Source organism: Genypterus blacodes, unplaced genomic scaffold, assembly GCF_046128005.1.
Source record: "Genypterus blacodes isolate CSIRO-AG114 ecotype Tasmania unplaced genomic scaffold, CSIRO-AGI_Gbla_v1 ptg000044l_1, whole genome shotgun sequence".
Lineage (NCBI taxonomy): Eukaryota > Metazoa > Chordata > Actinopteri > Ophidiiformes > Ophidiidae > Genypterus > Genypterus blacodes.
Window position 1 is genome coordinate 6,262,211 of NW_027466857.1, and position 20,617 is coordinate 6,282,827.

Below are 20,617 nucleotides of genomic sequence, written 5' to 3' on the forward strand. Positions count from 1 at the left end.
GTGTTTCAGTATGAACAGGATGTTTGAAGTACAAGAGGGTGGGGAGGCTTCAGCAGGATTCATAGTTTCCCTGCTCTCTTTGGTTTTAGCTTGGTTGAATATGACACATTGACATGAAAAAGCTAAACATTGTCCCTGTCCCTAATGTAATGAGGCACAAGAGGAGAGACAATTATGAGTCTATCAGTAACAGTGAATCATCCATCGTCTCAGGTACGGCAGTATGGGAGACTTTCAGATGTCAGCTTGATCAAAAGTAAGATCGTGTGGGTGTTGGGACTTCTGTTGCCCAAAGCAGAGCGCCATAACCTTGACTGCTTCAATGCAAATGTGCAGTGACAAACAGTAGATGAACTTTGCTCCTAATAATTAATTCTTAATCTTTATGAATATTACTACTGTAATCCTACTGATCTTGTCTAAATGTTTTTTTTTAAAGAAGTCAGAGCACTTCCTGACATTAAAACTGAGAACATGACAGGAAGAAGAGGCCAGTTCACTTCACACCTTTTTGACAGACAGCCGCAACAATGATTAACGTGTGTGTGTGTGTGTGTGTGTGTGTGTGTGTGTGTGTGTGTGTGTGTGTGTGTGTGTGTGTGTGTGTGTGTGTGTGTGTGTGTGTGTGTGTGTGTGTGTGTGTGTGTGTGTGTGTGTGTGTGTGTGTGTGTGTGTGTGTGTGTGTGTGTGTGTGTGTGTGTGTGTGTGTGTGTGTGTGTGTGTGTGACTCAGCCAGAGAAAATACATGTTAAAGATGTTACTAGTTCATGTATAATGTACATTTCAGGTAAATGTATTTCATTATCTCTTCTATCTGTCTGCTATTAAGATGCAAGATTTTAATTTTCTTCAAATGTTTTGCAGCACATTTGCCACCATATAACAATAAAGGTTGACTGACAGCTTTGAATGACTTGTTGAATGCATGACTGACATCAGACTGACTTTTTGCCATAGAAATTATTGTCATTAAAAAAATTATTCAAACACATTCTGTTTCACCGTATTTTATTAAAGTGTAATCAGTTTGTTTTCTCTGCTTATTCGGCCATAAGTGTGATTGCCATAGCTGCCCTCATTCACGCCATCAAGACAAAAGCATGAAAGCAAAGTGAGTGAATAAAAAGGTTCCTGAAGCTTTGACTTTAAGTTTTCCACCAGAAGATAGCAGTCATCATGTAAAGATCAGAGCTTGATGTAACACATTTTACACATATCTAAGATGAAGTGACTGAACATGAACATGAGAGGTGGAGGTTAAGTGGATTAAAAGCAAAAACCTGATGCAACAAAATACAGAATATGATTTACATACAAATCTTTCAAATACATTGCAATTATATTCCACTGAGAGATCTATACATTTTATATGAATATAATACAAGTCTCACATTTATGTGGTTGCACTTAATGTCTAATTACCTTCATTTGTAATCCAACAAGAATCCAGCAGGTGGAACCCAAAATGGCGAATAGTCGACAAACCACAGAAAAATCACATTAAGTATTTTGATGGGATCACTGCTCGTGTCAATGATAGAGACCAACCTTATGACAACCATAAATGACAAAGCCTTGCTGCTGATGTTGTTTCCTGGGTTTAGGTTGGAACATTTGGTTGCGATTGTTTCCACTGTGGCAGTGCTGTGCAAAACACAAACATGCCAGCAGGCCAATCAGATTAGTTTTGAGATTGTTCCCTCCCATTTGATATTAACACATCAAACATGAATCGTCAGTGCAGTTTGAAGAGAATCAATCAGAGGATGCTGATTATACTTTCTATCATTCTCATTCTCAGAACTGGGCGTAAGTATGGGAAAAGGTTTTACTACAAATGTATTTCAATTACTGTAATTTTGAATGAATTTGGTTGAATGTTGCTCCTTAATCACAGCGTGTGTTTCATTTGTTTTACAGAATGCAACGATGCTCCGAGCTTTGATACAAAAACTGTTCGAGTTGGAGAACCTGTGACCTTAACTTGTATCCGGGATAAGTCTTGGAATCCAGCACGCTTATTCTGGATCAGACTTGCTTATGGAAAATTTCCTGAAGTTTTAGGAGGAGCATATGCTTTTGATTCTGAAATTGTTCATTCAACACTTCGCTTTACAGCAAAACAAGAGCCTGGAAGCTTTGTTCTGCATATTAATAAAACAGAGATGAGTGATTCTGGACTTTACTGCTGTTTAAAAACGAAACACCTCGACATGACAGTTTTGAATGCAACATTTCTAAAAATCGAAGGTAAACACAAAAATTACAATTCTTGTAAAAGGCAAGAACCGCTTTTGTTAAAATGTAAACCTGCTCAGATGTAGATCTTTTTTGTAATTTAAATCGTAACATGTTTCTGTTTTAAAGTTATGTGAGACTCTAACATGTCTCCAGGAATTCCTTAAGAATTCTATTGAAGTGAGTTTCTCTTGTTTTGTTTGACCCAGGAGCAGATCCTGATATCACTGCCGACATTCAGACGTTTCCATCTGACCAAGCCCATCCAGGAGACTCAGTGACTCTCCAGTGTTCGGTCCTCATTGATTCTGAGGACAAACTCTGTCCAGGAGAGGACAGTGTGTTCTGGTTCAGAGCCAGATCAGATGGATCTCATCCCAGTTTCATTCATGCTCATGGTAACAGTGGTGATGAGTGTGAGAGACGTGTTGAGAGAGGCTCTCCACAGAGTTGTGTCTACAGCTTCTCTAAGCACGTCAGCTCCTCTGATGCTGGGACTTATTACTGTGCTGTGGCCTCATGTGGGGAGATTTGGTTTGGAAATGGAACAAAACTGAACCCTGAAGGTAAATACACTGTTCTGTTAATTGGAAAAATGGAGATATATCTGCTGCTTTGGCCGTTAATTTGATTGTGATCGCTCTCCTCATTTACAACATGAAGAAAAAAACACGTCACTGCTGCAAAGGTAAGAGAGTTCACAAACACACACACACACACACACACACACACACATACACACACACACACACACACACACTCTAACAGTATTTTGTAGGAACTAAATTGGTTTAATGTCTTCAGTAAATCGAGCAATGAACCTTGAACACTTGTAGTATTATTACTGACTGCTTGTTCATTTTATATTCCAGCTGCAACATTCGGTGCTGATCAGCAAAGTCAGCAGGTGAGAAATAAAATATATTTATGTAAAAGTAGTAATAGTTTACTTTCAAAGGGACAATAATTGTTTGACATTAACTTGAGATTTTGGGGTTTGTCATTTGATGTCCCGAGCTGGACATTAAAATCCTAATAAACGTTTAAATATTGTCAAATACTATGATTGTCAAAGACTAAAATAGGCACACACTAACATTTAAAGAGAATCTCTCAAATACAAATTTTGTCATGTTATTACATGTTGATGGAAGATGGAAGGAACCATTTAACCCCTCAAACCCAGTTATTAAATATTTCTTTCACAAAACAATTATTGAGGTCACTTGCATGCTCTCATTAAACTCCATTCTTGCGTGACTGAAATAGCAACAGTAGACTGAGTTGACAGTTGACCTGCTAACTTTGGGTGGGGTTTCTGTGTGTAAGTTCTTCACTCTGATAACATTTGTCTGTATTTCCTCAGAGAGATGAGGACCTGTTGGTTTATTCTGCACCAAACTTCACCAGGAGGAACTTTGGTGATGCAGGCCTGTGAGAGCCGCTGAGGCAGAAAGCCCCTACGCTAGAGTCAGAACTTAAGGTGGAGTCTCATTACTTCAGCACAGAAGATCAAATTTTCCTGTTACATTGTTCTGCAAAATGACCTAATTTAATAGTTTGGCCTTTGCTGATACCTTACCTTTGTAACTAACTAATAACTTGAGTGAAGTCTTCAATAAAAGAGTTATGATAAAATGAAGCAGATGCGAAAAAAAGTTTCCTGTCTGTGTAAAGAAATGCTTTCCACATTTCTAAAGCTTAAATTGTGAATTTTGGGTGATCAAAAATGGATATGAATAGACGTGTTCATGGTGAAGATTACATTTCCAAATACAATCTAAAGAGCCCAGCATCAATAACACAGATGGTGTAGTTAGATAGTGGCACCTGAACTGACAGGGTGAGCCAGTACAGGAGAGCCCAGCCAAGTGTTTTACATTAACTTAGCAGCTTAACATGACTTCTGCATGTAGTGACAGGGGGAGAGTTCAGACTGCATGGGAAACAAACAGCAATGAATGTAAAACATAATGTTCATGTCCAAATCTAATGGATATGTATATTGATATGGATAAACAAGCTTTATTTACATGGCATTTCATAGCTAATTTCACAAAATCTCCTGTAGTCAGTCAATGGTGTCTAAACTTTCAGTCTCTCTCTCTATCTATCTATCTAAGTGTGAGCTTTCATGATACTTGCGTTTGTCTGGTTTCCTGTTTTATTTTGTTCTCCCCTCTGTTCTCATTTCTTTGCCCTTGATGATTGTTGCCCCCCCTCCCTTATTGGTTTCACCTGTGTCTCATTGGTTTCCCTTTGTTCATGTTCACCTCCTGTCACATGTCTTTGTCTACCCATCAGTTGTCCAAGTGTGTTTAGACTCCATTTTGTGTTACCCTTTGCCAGTTTGTGTTGTTATCTTGTTCTGTTGTTCCAGTTATGGGCCCTGTTTCTTGTTTTCTCCTGGTGTGGATCCTGTTTTCTGCTGTCGTGTTCCTGGATTCCTCCTTTGTACCTTGAGCTACTTCATTAGTGCCTAGGAAGTGTTTATATGTCTGCTTTGTGTTTGTTGTGGATTACCCTTGCAAATGTGGCCTAAAACAATTTATACATGTAACAATTGGTAGATTGAAGTTCTGAAAATGTTATAGGTCATTTTTTTGTTTAAATATGGAGCTTAGTTTGGAATTTCATGTTGCAAAGGTATATTCATGCATAAGTTGGTGCTTATATCCCAATTAGATGATTTCAGTTATCTGCTTTCACCACCAATGACTCTAAGGGTTAGGGTCTGGTGTTGATTCTGGTGTTGATTCTTCAGTCAGGATCTGATTTGGGTGAGTGATGTTTATGGATGATACTTGTGTTGAATGTTAAACTGCTATGAAACTACACTGACATCCATGTCTGAGTTCATATGCAACATGGGGCAGCCTGGCTCTGGATGGTAGATCAGTTGTCTGGTTCAGTTCCAGCCTGTCATTGTCCCTTAACAAGACATTGAACCTCTCACTGCTCCTGATGTGCTGGTTGATGCTGTGCGTAGTATGTCCCTGCCATCAGTGTATGAGTGGGTTAACACGAGGTCATTGTAACATCTCAAATTGAAAAATGACTCGGGTTTCCCTGTTCACATTGAAAGAGGCATTGTCTGCTACTCGAGCTGATTAAATTCATGCTTCATCTAATGGAAAAAAAGTTTGAAAGCTTTACTTTTGTTTGTTCTGTGTTAGTTTTTCTAAGTGTTATTGGTCTTTTTGTTGTTCTTTTCCTGCATCCCTTCAACTGCTTGAATTAAAATTGAGGAGATAAATATTCATTTTATCTCCTTTTTCTGATTAGATTGTGGTTACTGTCCTCTCTGAATGTCTGAAATAGTCAAACATCTTGTTAATTGTGATTAAAGCTGCTGGTCTGTTAGAGCTTGTTCCTGCCAAAAGATGGCAGCAGTGTGTAAGGAGATGGTGAAGGTAGACTACACAAGTCAAAGCTGAGAGGCCTTACAGTAGGAACCACAGTTCACACGGGTTGATAAGGCACACATGGCTTAAATTAAACATGCCTTGTTGAAGTTATTTTAAGTTAAATGCTATTATTCTGAGCTTGTTAGGATGTTGTCTTGACTTGTGTTAAGCAACGCATTTGAGTATGAAAAGGTGGAATGAATACTGTCTCCTTCCACCTGCAAATTGTTCTGGACCAAATAGTGCAACAATTCAAACAGCGACTTTGAACACAATGAAATCATCAGACCACAAAAGCACAAAAAGTTATGATAAAGCACTGTCACATGTGTATATTAAAAACACTGAGCTGATATTAGCATTGTGGTACAACTACAGCCTGTGTGTTTAATACACTGAAAAAAGCAGCCAATCAGATTGATGTTAAGTTGCTCCCTCCCTTCTGATTGTTCCCTCCCCTTTGATATAGTCTCATAAACAATAATTGTTTTGCAGCACATTCTAATTTACCCACTGTGTGCTGTGGATAATCCAGAAAATGCTGATTGTATTGTGCATAGCGCTTGTTCTCTCAATTGGCGGTAAGTACAGCATATGTAGATCAGAACGTTCATATTCAAGCTTACTTTATCTTAGGTATTGTTTTCCCTTGAACAGTAAAATATGTGGTGATGTACAGTTTATAAAATCTTTGTTACTTATTTCTCTGCATTTGATTTGTTTTCAGGATCAGACAGTCAAAGCTTTGTGACAAAAACTGTTGGTGCTGGAGACGATGTGACTCTAACATGTACACGCAACTCTACAAAGTTCGGAGTGTTAATGTGGATGAAGCTTGTGACTGGAAACCTGCCTGAAGTTTTAGCAATCACTTACACATTTGGTTCTGGGTTTGCCAGAGTACTTGGCCCTGACATTACAGTAGAGGAAGAACCTGGATCCTTTATTCTTCATATGAAAAATATAAAGAGAAGTGATGCTGCTTTTTACTACTGTACAGAAGTCGCTAGACTCAAGACAGCAATTTTGAATGCAACTCTTCTGAGAGTCAAAGGTAAACAAATTGATGATGGCAAAACATTTTGTATTTCTGTCTCCAGACATATACTGGATTTCTGATCAGGCAAATTCATTACAATGAATATGTTCACACTGAATGATGCCTGACTTTCAACTTTCAAATCCATGTCTGAAAAGCGTTTTGTTGTTTGTAATATCATTCAAAACTGATGTAAACAAGAATAAGGGTTATATTATGCTTTTTTGAATAAAAACCTGAATTTTTTTGAGGATTGATGGAATCTCCAGGTTGGATGTATTTCATGTTGCTTCATACTATGCGTTCTTTCTGCATTACAATTTAATTTTCATAGAAGACAGTAGGAATACATTCACCACTTGTTTTTTGTTTCCCAGGGCCAGAACGGGATATCGAAGCTGTAATTTTCCCACCTGATCCAGTCCGTCCAGGAGACTCTGTGACTCTCCAGTGTTCAGTCACTTACTATGAAGAAAAAATCTGTCCAGAAGACCGAGTGTACTGGTTTAAAGCCAGGTCAAATGAATCTAACCCCAGTTTGATTTATGCTCATAGAAACAGTGGTGATGAATGTCAGAAGGGCCTGATTCCCCCTGTACAGAGTTGTTTCTACAACATCTCCAAGAACGTCAGCTCCTCTGATGCTGGGACTTATTACTGTGCTGTGGCCACATGTGGGGAGATTTGGTTTGGAAATGGAAGACAACTGGACATTGAAGGTGACTATCATATCAATCAGGAATCTGCCGATTGAGTATTCTATTTGAAGTTATGGAAAGTCAAGAAAATCAATGATCAACTAATGAAACATCAAAAGCTACATTTTCATTTGTCCCTTTTCCCGGCAGATGCAGATTCACATAAGACCAGTTCCATTCTGTTCCTGTTGTCTGCTGCTTTGATCCTGAGTCTGATCGTTGTAGTTTTTCTCATTTACGCACTGAAGTACGGCGACGGTAAGCAAACTCCAACCCCAATGTAGTAAAAAAGGGTTTTGATTTAATAGACTTCTCTGGATTGATATCAACACTTATTCCCGAAGCACAGTTATGAAATTCCATCAATATTGTTGTTTTTGTATTTTTATAATCCAGCCTGCTTTTCACGGCAACCACGGACGGCAACAACTAACAGTGATCAGCAAGGTCAGCAGGTAAGAAATGTGATAATAGAAACATGAATGTCTTTTCATTGTCATTTAGATGTGTATGTGTATATGGTGAAAATGATTTAAATTGGGGGTTGTTGTTTGACATTTCCATATTTCCTTATAGAGAGGTGAGGACTCTCTGGTTTATGCAGCACCAAGGTTTGCCAGAAGGAAGCCAGACGAAGGCCTGAGGAGAGATACAGCTGCAGCGGGGGAGGAGAGCGTCTACTCTGATGTGAAGGTTTACCAATGAAATTAGTCACCTCATTTAACCCAAAAATATATTGCAAATTTCCAAATGGGCTTTTTGTAAATCTAGAATCTAGTCTTTAAGAATGAATTTACCGAAAAACCTTTCTATCAATGGACCGACCAACCTGTCTGTCTGTCTATCTCATTGTAATACATACTCAAGTATTGGATTTAACACTTTTTTTATTTTACAATAAAGTGTTGAATCCATCGGGTTCAGTCATGACGTGTTTTATTTTGGTTGTAGAATGAAAGAGTTTTGCTAATAAAATGTGATTTATTGATTCATCCTCTACACATCTTGTTCAGCACATAAATGCAGCACAGGGGCAAGTGAAGCATTGCAAAAGAAAAGGAGGTTGTCCGATAAAATATGAACCACATTGTTGATGGATAATATCAATTTTTTTATTTATTTGCTATTGTGCACAGACACAGTAACAAAGGTGACTTGTTCTTATGCTGGTTGAACAAAGGCTTTGTGGTTTGGCATCATGTTTGTAATATTCTGAAGCTAAAAAGAGGTCTGTAGTCCAACAACTGGACCTGCATAGGAGCATTTATATCAAGTTTGTGCTTTCTGATTTTTTTTTCTAAAATTACAATAATAATTATATTTAAAAATTATTACTGGGAGAGATGCTACACGCCCACAGCAGTTGTTGGCAAGACGTAAGACTGCATATTGCTGAGATGGGATGATGTCAGAATGAACTCTTGCATCAAGCAAACATAGGCGCCTATGCACTATCTTCGCGATCAAAGGGTGTCTTGTTTAGAACTGCTGCAGGATTCAGAATAACGCCCAGCTAGTCACACACAAACACACATAGTGGATAAACAACACACATGGACCAATCATGCAGCGGACACACCCATATTTTGCAGTTGGTAAACAAATCATCTTTTTCTCTATCGATTGGTTGTGTCTGCTTTCCAAGACTATGTCCCTGTGTTAGAGCAAACATTCTTCATGGAAAACGATTCAAGGGTTTCAGACAAAAATGGTGGAAACTCTGCTGGATGCAAGTGGGTGTGGTCGGCATGGGTAGATGAAGCTGATCCCAAAGAAGAGGGAAAAATCCTATTGATTCTACAATGTCATGTTTAGATGTGATGAGCCAAATCTTCCTGTTATCGACAAAGTGAGTGTAAATGTCCACAAAATCTGGTTACAGTAGATTCATTCATTCATGAGATCCGGCACTTTTTGTCCTATGTGAATGGATGCAGATAGACCCAAGGAAATTCGAGTTTATGACATGAGATACAAACTATCTGTCGCAGGGTTCTTCCTCCAAACTCCACAAACACCAGGCGTCGTCAGAAGATATTGTTGATGCTATTTTATTATGAAAATATTCACGATACAAAACAAAATGCACAAAGACAGCCAAACAAAAAAAATACCTTAAATAACTTTTTTCTCAATTTAAGAAAAAAAAGGAGTTCCTCACTAACAGTTTTTCAAAAGAAAACTCAATCCAATCCAATAGCATAAATGTCAATGTTACCTTTGTTGTAACCAGACCACATCTGCCGGCTCCCAGGCTGAAGGCAGTCTCTTTTATGTCCCTAGCCCCTCCCACTAGGCTTAAACAATTTCACAAAAACAATTAACACAATTTCTAATCACAACACAGCAGTCGTAGCTTCCTTAAACCCAAATAGAAATAACACAAATTATTTTGATTTTTATCTCATTCTTCAGCAATGAAACCATCTGTTACCCAAAAATAGTACAACAAACCAAAAACATATGACATCATCGTGAAAGTGCTCGAAAACATTCTTTTTCAACAAAGGAATAGTTACGCCTCTGTTTGGCCAACCAACCCTGGCTGAGACACTGCTGAGCGAACGTGCAGCGCATCTCAACCACATGGTGCGCGTATCTGACTGTTTGTGTAAATGTATGTTTAGACCGACCGCAGAACCACCAAGTCGGGACCTTTGGTTGCACTACTGACGGAGAAAAAATAACGGGGTTTATTCAAAACCGAGGGAGAATGGATAGGAGGGAGGGGGGATGTGCGTGTGTGCGCTGACCACAGTCATTGACGGGGCTGCGCCGTCACAGTGCCGCTCCGTCACACTATCTTCTAAAGATTATCCAAGGAAAAGTTGCCAAAATATTCATAGGATAGCTCATGTGTGATTTCCTCTATGAACCCAAGATATCAAGCAGGGACAAGTCTCACGCTGAAGCTGTTAGCAGTATGACCTTTGATGAAATTGTTGTATCTAAGTAATTTTTGTGTGTTTTGGCAATAGTTGTAAATGCATTTGGGTCGCAAAATATCAAGGTTTAAAGTGTGAATATTGTCACACAACTGTGTCCCGATCGCAGTGCGTTCTGGTTCAAAGCTGGTTCTGGTAAAACCCATCCAGACAAACATCTACACAAACATGTAGACGATGTGTAGACATTGTCTACACAAACGCGCCAGGTGTGCTCTCACATCCTGTTGCATGCAAAACAGAGGAGACATAACTATAGGATGTGAGAGGCTGGTGTGCACAGCAGCTCCTGTGTCTGATGTAGCTACCTTACTACATTCAAGTGATTCCCAGACTGTAAGCATCTTCCATGCTGACTGTGCCAGGAAACCCCTTTGACCAACCTCCGCTGGAAGAAGCCATGCCTGCCATCCTCTGTCTCTGCACTGTTGGACCAGATCCTGGTACTTGTTGGCCTTCCTCTCTGAGGCCCTTCCATCTGTCTTCCCACAAGACCGTCAGTTCAATCAGGATGATCCTCTTCACCTGCTTAGACCAAATGATGACATCAGGCCTTAGAGATGTTTAGAAGGTCTGGGGTAGTGTGGTATCCTTCCCAGGTCCACCCTCATCTCCCATGATTGTGCCAGTTGCAGGAGGCCTTTCTTGGTCTTGTTCGAGGAAGATGGTGGCTTCTCCCCTTACTTGATGAACTGTATGGATGTGTCCGTCCTTTGTCTCACCTTCTCCAAGATGTCAGCCAGTACTCTGAGGAACTTGTCTTGGTATATCTAGCCCTGGCTAAGTGCATAACTCTTTCCCCACCTGGGGAGCTTCATTGGTGTTTGGACAGTGCCAAACACTGGCCAGAGAAGGAAATAGATGTGAAAGCCTCCAAAGCATGGGCCATGTGATCTTCCACATTGGCAACTCCCACTGAGTGCAGGCTCCGTGTGATTCAAGTTCTTTCGCCCTACCTCCTCCAGGTGTCGGACCCCGGCTTGGAAGATGGCTCTCCTTTGCCTTGGGTCTGCTTTTCCTTACTGCTGGAAGTCGTTGATTGGAAGTGTCCCCATGCACATGTTCCCTAAAGTGTGCTTCCACCTCAGTATGTCTCTGCCTGTGCCACTGATGTGTCAGCTGGCCATTTGTGTACTGATCTTAAGGTGACGCCTGCACTTTACTCCCCTCTTGCCTCCTTCCACGGATGTCAGAGGCACTTCTTACCAGACTTTGAACTTGCCTGGTAAACCTGAGCCCTCGATCTTTCTCAGCCACTTGTCTGCCTGTTCCACTGACTTGGATGTGTTGCATCACACCACCTAGACATTCTAGATTACTCTAGATTCAAGTACTTGTCCTTCTCTACCTGTAACAAATTACTTTTACTGATACTGACTGACTGATTTTAAACACTGAGCAAAGTAGTTTCAGTCTCACCAGCTCTTGCTCACTTTCTGGTCTGAATGTGTTCGTTTTATCTATATAAATATATTTTCTTCTCTAAAAATCCTTTATTAAAATATTTTGTTCAGAAGATTTTTTTGTGCAACTGATCAACTGTGTCATCTCACAGCAGGGTGTGAAGCTGAAGCTGACTTGTTTGCCATGGAAACAAACAGCAAAGCCACATGCAGCAGTTACGCTTGTACTTGTAAGCTGTGGTTGGCCATCTCTTTCACCTCTGGCCAACCACCAAGTGTGTTTACTCAGAATAGGTCTGTGTTCATGCATCAACAGGATGTGGGGTGAAGTACAAGAGGGTGGGAAGGCTTCATTTAGTTTGCTTTAGTTTTATCTGAATTGAATACGACACGTGGACATGAGATTCTGCTCCATCTCAATCATAACATGTGATTCCACAGCTAAGCATTGTCCCCTGTCACTAATGTAACCAGGTACAAGAGGAGAGACAACAATGGGTCTGTCAGAAACAGTGAACCATCACACGATCAGACACGACAGTATGTGAGGCTTATAAAGGTTTTCATCCTGCATGAATACTTTTGTAAGGGAAAAATATGGATAAATGCAATGAAGAAGTTGGGGGTTAACAAAGGTTACATTTCTAATCAGGATACTGGCTCTGACAGTCTGTGTTTACTACAAAGGATTGGATACAAAGCTTTGTTTTGTTTAACAGGCCAGGTTGAATTCGATTCTTTCATCTGGAATTGATAAAGATAGACTGCATTTCACTCTTAGTTCATGAAAATGTAGAGCTTAAAAGAGACCTGAAAGTGTGACACACTAGGTAGGTTAAATATGTTTATATGTATACATGAGATACAAAATCTTTTAAACAAATACGTTTAGGACCAGATCTGCGAAATGATCCTTTGTGAAATTGTGGTCTCGTATTTTTCTTTTCAACATGAAGTTTGCAACCAGAACATTTATTGAAGATTGATATCTGAAAACAGAGATATGTCTTGTATGGTTGGCTCATTTAAGCACTTAAACTAATGTTAGTTTGCTGGGTGAGAACAGTTTCCTTTACAGTTATCAGAGAAAAGGGGCCGGGTGGTCAAAAGCAGTTAGATTGTGGTGGGTGGTGGGACTTATGTAGCCGAAAGAAGAGCACCAAAGCCCGACTGCTGCAGTGCAAAAGCTCAGTGACAAACAGATGAACTATGGGAGTGTTTGTCTCACTGTCCTGCCCCCAATAATCAACTGTTATTGTTTGTGAACAGAGCTACTGTTGTGTAATCCTACTTAGGTTGGCTTAAGGGTTCAATAAAAGTCTGACCACTTCCTGAAAAGTAAAACTGAGAACATGACAGGAAGAAGAGCCTAGTTCAGTTCGCAACTTTTTTGACAGGCAGCCGCAACGATGCTCAATGTCTGTCAGGGTGCCTGTAACTGTGTGTCTGCCTGCCTGCGGGTGTGCCTGCCTGCGTGTGTGCCTGCCTGCCTGCCTGCGTGTGTGCCTGCCTGCGTGTGTGTGTGTCATCAAGTCATTTATTGCAGTGCATGTCTACTTATCTAATATATTTCATAAAATTAGCTTTTAATGTTCTCTAACCCTGTACAGATATTGAACATCTACGTGAGGAAAATCTTCATTGCTTGTAAAATCCTGTAACAGCCTCATATTGCCAGTGTATGATGGGACTCCAGGCTCCAACAGAGGACTGAAGGGAGACGATGATGTAACATGCAAAATGAAAGTGAGTAAATAAAATGGTTCCTGAATTTTGACTTTGGTGTCATATAGTTTCACACCAGAAGATGGCAGTCACTTAAAGATCGGAGCTGATTAACCTGTACCTTCTTTACATTCATTTATATGAATCTAATATGAGTCTAATATTAATGGGGTTGAACTTAATTTCTACTTACCTTCATCTCCAAGCACGCTCAACTGGACATGCAGAGAATCTAATAGGTGAAGTCCTAATGTAGAAGCCAACTCATGTAAACATTAAATGACAAAGTCTTGCTGCTCGTGTTGTTTCTTGGGTGTGAGTTAGAACATTTGGTTGCGATTGTTTCCACTGTGGCAGTGCTGTGCAAAACACACATGCCAGCAGGCCAATCAGATTAGTCTTAAGATTGTTCCCTCCCATTTGATATTAACACATCAAACATGAATCGTCTGTCAATGCAGTTTGAGGAGAATCAATCAGAGGATGCTGGTTATACTTTCTTTCATTCTCATTCTCAAAACTGGGCGTAAGTATGGGAAAAGGTTTTACTACAAATGTATTTCAATTACTGTAATTTGTTTGAATGAATAAGGTTGAATGTTGCTCCTTAATCACAGCGTGTGTTTCATTTGTTTTACAGAATGCAAAGATGCTCCGTGCTTTGACACAAAAACAGTTCAAGTTGGAGAACCTGTGACCTTAACCTGTATCCGGGATAACTCTTGGAATTTAGTACGCTTATTCTGGATAAGACTTGCTTACGGAAAATTTCCAGAAGTTTTAGGAGGAGCATTTGCGTTTGATTCTGAAGTTGTTAATTCAACTCCTCGCTTTACAACAAAACAAGAGCCTGGAAGCTTTGTTCTTCACATAACAGAAACGGAGATGAGTGATTCTGGAGTTTACTGCTGTGTAAAAACAGACAGCCTCGACTTGACAGTTTTGAATGCAACATTGCTAAAATTTGAAGATAAACATAGAATTTATTATTCTTGTAAAAGTCGGGAACCTGCTCAGATGATGACCTTTTTGTAATTTAAATCGTTACATGTTTCTGATTCAATGTGATGTGAAACAACATGTCTCCAGGAATTCCTTAAGGATTTTATTGAAGTATTAGTATGACTTTTCATGTTTTGTTTGACCCAGGAGCAGATCCTGATATCAATGCTGGCATTCAGACGTTTCCATCTGACCAAGCCCGTCCAGGAGACTCAGTGACTCTCCAGTGTTCGGTCCTCATTGATTCTGAGGACAAACTCTGTCCAGGAGAGGACAGTGTGTTCTGGTTCAGAGCCAGATCAGATGGATCTCATCCCAGTTTCATTCATGCTCATGGTAACAGTGGTGATGAGTGTGAGAGACGTGTTGAGAGAGGCTCTCCACAGAGTTGTGTCTACAGCTTCTCTAAGCACGTCAGCTCCTCTGATGCTGGGACTTATTACTGTGCTGTGGCCTCATGTGGGTAGATTTGGTTTGGAAATGGAACAAAACTGAACACTGAAGGTAAATACATTGTTCTGTTAATTGAACAAATGGAGATATATGTGCATACTGAGTCATATAAGATTCACTGAAGTTCAAATAACTATCTAAATCTCATCAAAGGGCATTATAATTATACTATACTCATTGTGAATTTTCATTGTAGGAAGCAGCACGCAGGCATTTGAGATCAATGTAATTGTGCCACTGTTATCTGCTGCTTTGGCCGTTAATTTGATTGTGATCACTCTCCTCATTTACACCATAAAGAATAAAACATGTCACTGCTGCAAAGGTAAGAGAGCACACACACACACACACACACACACACACACACACTCTAACATGTGTTGATTATTACTGACTGCTTGTTCATCTTATATTCCAGCTGCAACAGTCTGTGCGGATCCGCAAAGTCAGCAGGTAAGAAATAAAATATATCTTTAAAAGTAGTAGCAGTTCACTTTTTATACATATTAGTTTACTTTAAAAGGGATTCACATTTTTAACAGAATGTCTATAAATGTAAATTTTGTCATATTATTACATGTTGATGGAAGATGGAAGGAACCATTTGACCTCCCAAACCCGCTTTTTCATATTTTTTTCACAAAAGAATTATTGAGGTCACTTGCATGCTCTCATTAAACTCCATTCTTGCTTGACTGAAATAGCAACAGTAGACTCTGAGTTGACCTGCTGACTTTGGGTGGGGTTGCTTTGTGTAAGTCCTACACTCTGACAACATTTGTCTGTATTTCCTCAGAGAGATGAGGACCTGTTGGTTTATTCTGCACCAAACTTCACCAGGAGGAACTTTGGTGATGCAGGAGAAAGGCCTGTGAGAGCCGCTGAGGCAGAAAGCACCTACGCTAGAGTCAGAACTTAAGGTGGAGTCTCATTACTTCAGCACAGAAGATCAACTTTTCCTGTGACATTGTTCTGCAAAATGACCTAATTTATGAGTTTGGCCTTTGGTGATAGTGTTCCTTTGTAACTAACTATTAGATTGAGTGAAGTCTTCAATAAAATGAAGCAGACGCGAGAAACGTTTCCTGTCTGTGTAAAGAAATGTTTTCCACATTTCTAAAGCTTGAATTGTGAATTTTGGATGTTCAAAAATGGATATGAATAGACGTGTTCATGGTGAAGATTACATTTCCAAATACAATTTAAAAAGCCCAGCATCAATAACACAGATGGTGCAGTTAGATAGTGGCACCTGAACTGACAGGGTGAGCCAGTACAGGAGAGCCAGGCCAAGTGGCTTAACATGACTTCTGCATGTAGTTACAGGGGGAGAGTTCAGACTGCATTGGAAACAAACAGCAATGAACGTAGGACATAATATTCATGTCCAATTCTAATGGATATGTATATTTATATGGCTAAACAAGCTTTATTTACATGGCATTTCAGAGCTAATTTCACAAAATCTCCTGTAGTCAGTCAATGGTGTCTAAACTTTCAGTCTCTCTCTCTATCTGTGTTGTGTGAGCTTTCATGATACTTGCGTTTGTCTGGTTTCCTGTGTTATTTTGTTCTCCCCTCTGTTCTACTTTCTTTGCCCTTGATGATTGTTGCCCCCCTCCCTTATTGGTTTCACCTGTGTTTAGACTCCATTTTGTGTTACCCTTTGCCAGTTTGTGTTGTTATCTTGTTCTGTTGTTCCAGTTATGGGCCCTGTTTCTTGTTTTCTCCTGGTGTGGATCCAGTTTTCTGCTGTCGTGTTCCTGGATTCCTCCTTTGTACCTTGAGCTACTTCATTAGTGCCTAGTAAGTGTTTATATGTCTGCTTTGTGTTTGTTGTGGATTACCCTTGCAAATGTGGCCTAAAACAATTTATACATGTAACAATTGGTAGATTGAAGTTCTGAAAATGTTATAGGTCATTTTTTAGTTGAATATGGAGCTTAGTTTGGAATTTCATGTTGCTAAAGTATATTCATGCATAAGTTGGTGCTTGTATCACAATTAGATTTTTTCAAATATCTGCTTTCACCACCAATGATTGACTGGTGTTGATTCTTCAGTCAGTATCTGATTTGGGTGAGTGATGTTAATGGATGATTCTTATGTTGAATGTTAAACTGCCATTGAAACTCCACTGATGTCCATGTCTGAGTTCAGATGCAACATGGGGCAGCCTGGCTCTGGATGGTAGATCAGTTGTCTGGTTCAGTTCCTGCCTGTCATTGTTCCTTAACAAGACATTGAACCTCTCACTGCTCCTGATGTGCTGGTTGGTGCCGAGCGTAGTGTGTCCCTGCCATCAGTGTATGAGTGAGTGAACATGGTCATTGTTAGTTTTTCTAAGTGTTATTGGTCTTTTTGCTTTTCTTTTCCTGCATCCTTTGAACTTCTTGAAATAGTGATTGATGAGATAAATATACATTTAATCTTCCTTATCTGATGAGATTGTGATTGCTGTCATCTCTGAATGTCTGAACTAGTCAAACATCTTGTTAATTGTGATTAAAGCTGCTGGTCTGTTAGAGCTTCTTCCTGCCAAAAGATGGCAGCAGTGTGTAAGGAGATGGTGAAGGTAGAATACACATGTCAAAGCTGAGAGGCCTAACAGTAGTAACCACAGTTCACACAGGGGCTTAACTTAAACATGCCATCTTGATGTTATATTAAGTTAAATCCTATTATTCTGAGCTTGTTGGGATGTTGTCTTACGACCATTTTGCAGACGCTTTAATCCAAAGCGATTTACATTACATTACCACCCTTAGCAGAGGGGGGAGCAATTGAGGGTTTGGTGCCTTGCTCAGGGGCACCTCAGCAGGGACTCGAACCGGCAACCCTCCGGTTCCCAAGCGGAGGCTCTACTCACTGAGCTACTGCCTCCCAACTACTGTCTTCACTTGTGTTAATCAACACATTCGAGTATGTAAAGGTTGAATGAATATTGTCTCCTTCCACCTGCAAATTGTTCTGGACCAAATAGTGCAACAATTGAAACAGAGACATTGAGCACAGTGAAAGCATCAGCACACAAAAGCACACAAAATGATGGTGAAAGCACTGTCACGTGTGTATATTAAAAACCCTGAGCTGATATTAGCATTGCAACTACAGCCTGTATGTTTCATACACTGAAAAAAGCAGCCAATCAGATTGAAGTTAAGTTGCTCCCTCCCTTTTGATTGTTCCCTCCCCTTTGATATAGTCTCATTTACATTAATCGTCTTGCAGCACATTCCAATGTACCCACTGTGTGCTGTGGATAAACCAGAAAATGTTGATTGTATTGTGCATAGCGCTTGTTCTCTCAATTGGCCGTAAGTACAGTATATGTAGAACGTTCATGTTCAAGCTTGCTATGTCTTAGGCATTGTTTTCCCTTGTACAGTTAAACAGGTGGTGATGTACAGTTTATAAAGTCTTTCTTACTTACTACTCTGTATTTGATTTGTTTTTCAGGATCAGACAGTCAAAGCTTTGTGACAAAAACTGTTGGTGCTGGAGACGATGTGACTCTAACATGTACACGCAACTCTGCACTGTCAGGAGTGTTAATGTGGATGAAGCTTGTGACTGGAAACCTGCCTGAAATCTTAGCAATCACTTACACGTTTGATTATGGCTTACCCAAAGTACTTGGCCCTGACTTTACAGTAGAGCAAAAACCTGAATCCTTTACTCTTCATATGAAAAATATAAGGACAACTGATGCTGCTTTTTACTACTGTACAGAAGTCGCTGGACTCAACATAACAATTTTGAATGCAACTCTTCTGAGAGTCAAAGGTAAACAGATTGATGATGATGAAGCTTAATTTTTAATCTCTGTTTAGGCTGGGCATGAACTTTCTGAGCGAGCAAATTCATCACATAACATGCATGATCACACTGAATGATGGCTGCCTCAATTTGTGTGTTTGTAATATCTTTCAAAACTTAAGAAGTAAAGGTTACGTTGTGCTTTCTCAAATATAAACCCAAATTATTTTTGAACAGGATTGGATTTTGGACACAGGTTGGATGTAATTCATGTTGCTTCATACTATGCGTTCTTACTGCAGTACAATTTCATTTTCATTGCAGACAGTAGGAACATTTTCATTGCCTGTTTTTTGTTTTTGTTTCCCAGGGCCAGAACGTGATATCAAGGCTGTCATTTTCCCACCTGATCCAGTCCGTCCAGGAGACTCTGTGACCCTCCAGTGTTCAGTCACTTACTATGAGGAAAAAACCTGTCCAGAAGACCGTGTGTACTGGTTTAAAGCCGGATCAGATGAATCTAACCCCAGTTTGATTTACGCTCATAGAAACAGTGGTGATGAATGTCACAAGGGCCTGATTCCCCCTGTACAGAGTTGTTTCTACAGCTTCTCTAAGAACGTCAGCCCCTCTGATGCTGGGACTTATTACTGTGCTGTGGCCACATGTGGGGAGATTTGGTTTGGAAATGGAACAAAACTGGACATTGAAGGTGACTATCATATCAATCAGGAATCTGCTTATTGTGCATTCTATTCAGTCAGGAAAAACAATTTAACTAACAAAATCAAATCATTATACTCTTACTCAACTTTCACATTTATTTATCTCTTTTCTTGTCATGCAGATTCACAGACGACCAGTTCCATTCTGTTCCTGTTGTCTGCTGCTTTGATCCTAAGTCTGATCGTTGTAGTTTTTCTCATTTACGCACTGAAGAACAAATGTTTTGATTGGGGCGACGGTAAGCAAACTCAAGCGTACCCCATTGTAGTAAAAAGGGTTTTGATTTACTCAACTTCTCTGGATTGATATCAACACTTATTCCCTAAACACAGCTATGAAATTACATCCATTTTGGTGATTGTTTTTGTGATTTTATAATCCAGCCTGCTTTTCACGGACGGCAGCAACTAACAGTGATCAGCAAGGTCAGCAGGTAAGAAATGTGACGATAGAAATGACATGAATGTTTTTTCATTGTCATTGAGATATGCATATGTATATGCTGAAATTATTTATATTGGGGTTTTTGTTTCATATTTCCATATTTCCTTATAGAGAGGCGAGGACTCTTTGGTTTATGCAGCACCAAGGTTTGGCAGGAGGAAGCCAGACAAAGGCCTGAGGAGAGATACAGCTGCAGCGGGGGAGGCGAGCGTCTACTCTGATGTGAAGGTTTTCCAATGAAATCAGTCATGATTTAACCAAAAATTATATTGCCAAATGGGCTTTTTGTAAATTTAGACTTTAGTCTTTTAGAATGAATTTACCAAAAAAAAATCTATCAATGGACCGACCAACCTGTCTGTCTATCTCAGTGTAATACATACTCAAGTATTGGATTTAACACTTTATTGTAATGGATCTTTACCGTTCGGTCATGACATGTTTTATTTTGATTGTAGAATGAAAGAGTTTTGCTAATAAAATGTGATTTATAACTTCATCGTCTACACATCTTGTTCAGCACATAAATGTAGCACAGGGGCAAGTGTAGCATTGCAAAAGAAAAGGAGTCTGTCCGGAAAAATTTTACCACATTGTTGATGGATTATATCAAATATATTTTTATTTGTTATTGTGTACAGACACAGTAACAAAGGGGACTTGTTCTTAAGCTGAATTAAGGCTTTGTGGTTTGGCCTCATGTGTGTAATATTCTTAAGCTAAAAAGAGGTCTGTAGTCCAACAACTGGACCTGCATAGGAGCATTTATATTAAGTTT

At 39.6% G+C, this 20,617-nt stretch overlaps 2 protein-coding genes across 3 annotated transcripts in view; both read left to right on the top strand.

The window, feature by feature from the left end:
- LOC142999432 (uncharacterized) overlaps positions 1-20,617 on the top strand; it is a 90,632-nt gene that overhangs the window by 13,270 nt on the left and 56,745 nt on the right. Inside the window, exon 1 of one of the 2 annotated variants that reach the window (XM_076149001.1) lies at positions 1,756-1,809. The exons of the other annotated variant lie outside the window; for it this stretch is intronic. Coding sequence (XP_076005116.1) covers positions 1,767-1,809 — 43 coding nt within the window. The 5' untranslated portion in view covers positions 1,756-1,766. Of the gene's footprint in view, positions 1-1,755; positions 1,810-20,617 lie in introns of those variants that run through there. 2 annotated transcript variants of the gene reach the window in all.
- On the top strand, positions 6,941-8,356 carry LOC142999621 (uncharacterized). The gene is made up of 5 exons (XM_076149244.1): positions 6,941-6,953; positions 7,062-7,403; positions 7,533-7,640; positions 7,779-7,837; positions 7,959-8,356. Exons 1-5 carry the CDS (start codon positions 6,941-6,943, stop codon positions 8,085-8,087), a joined length of 651 nt encoding a protein of 216 aa, XP_076005359.1. The 3' UTR covers positions 8,088-8,356.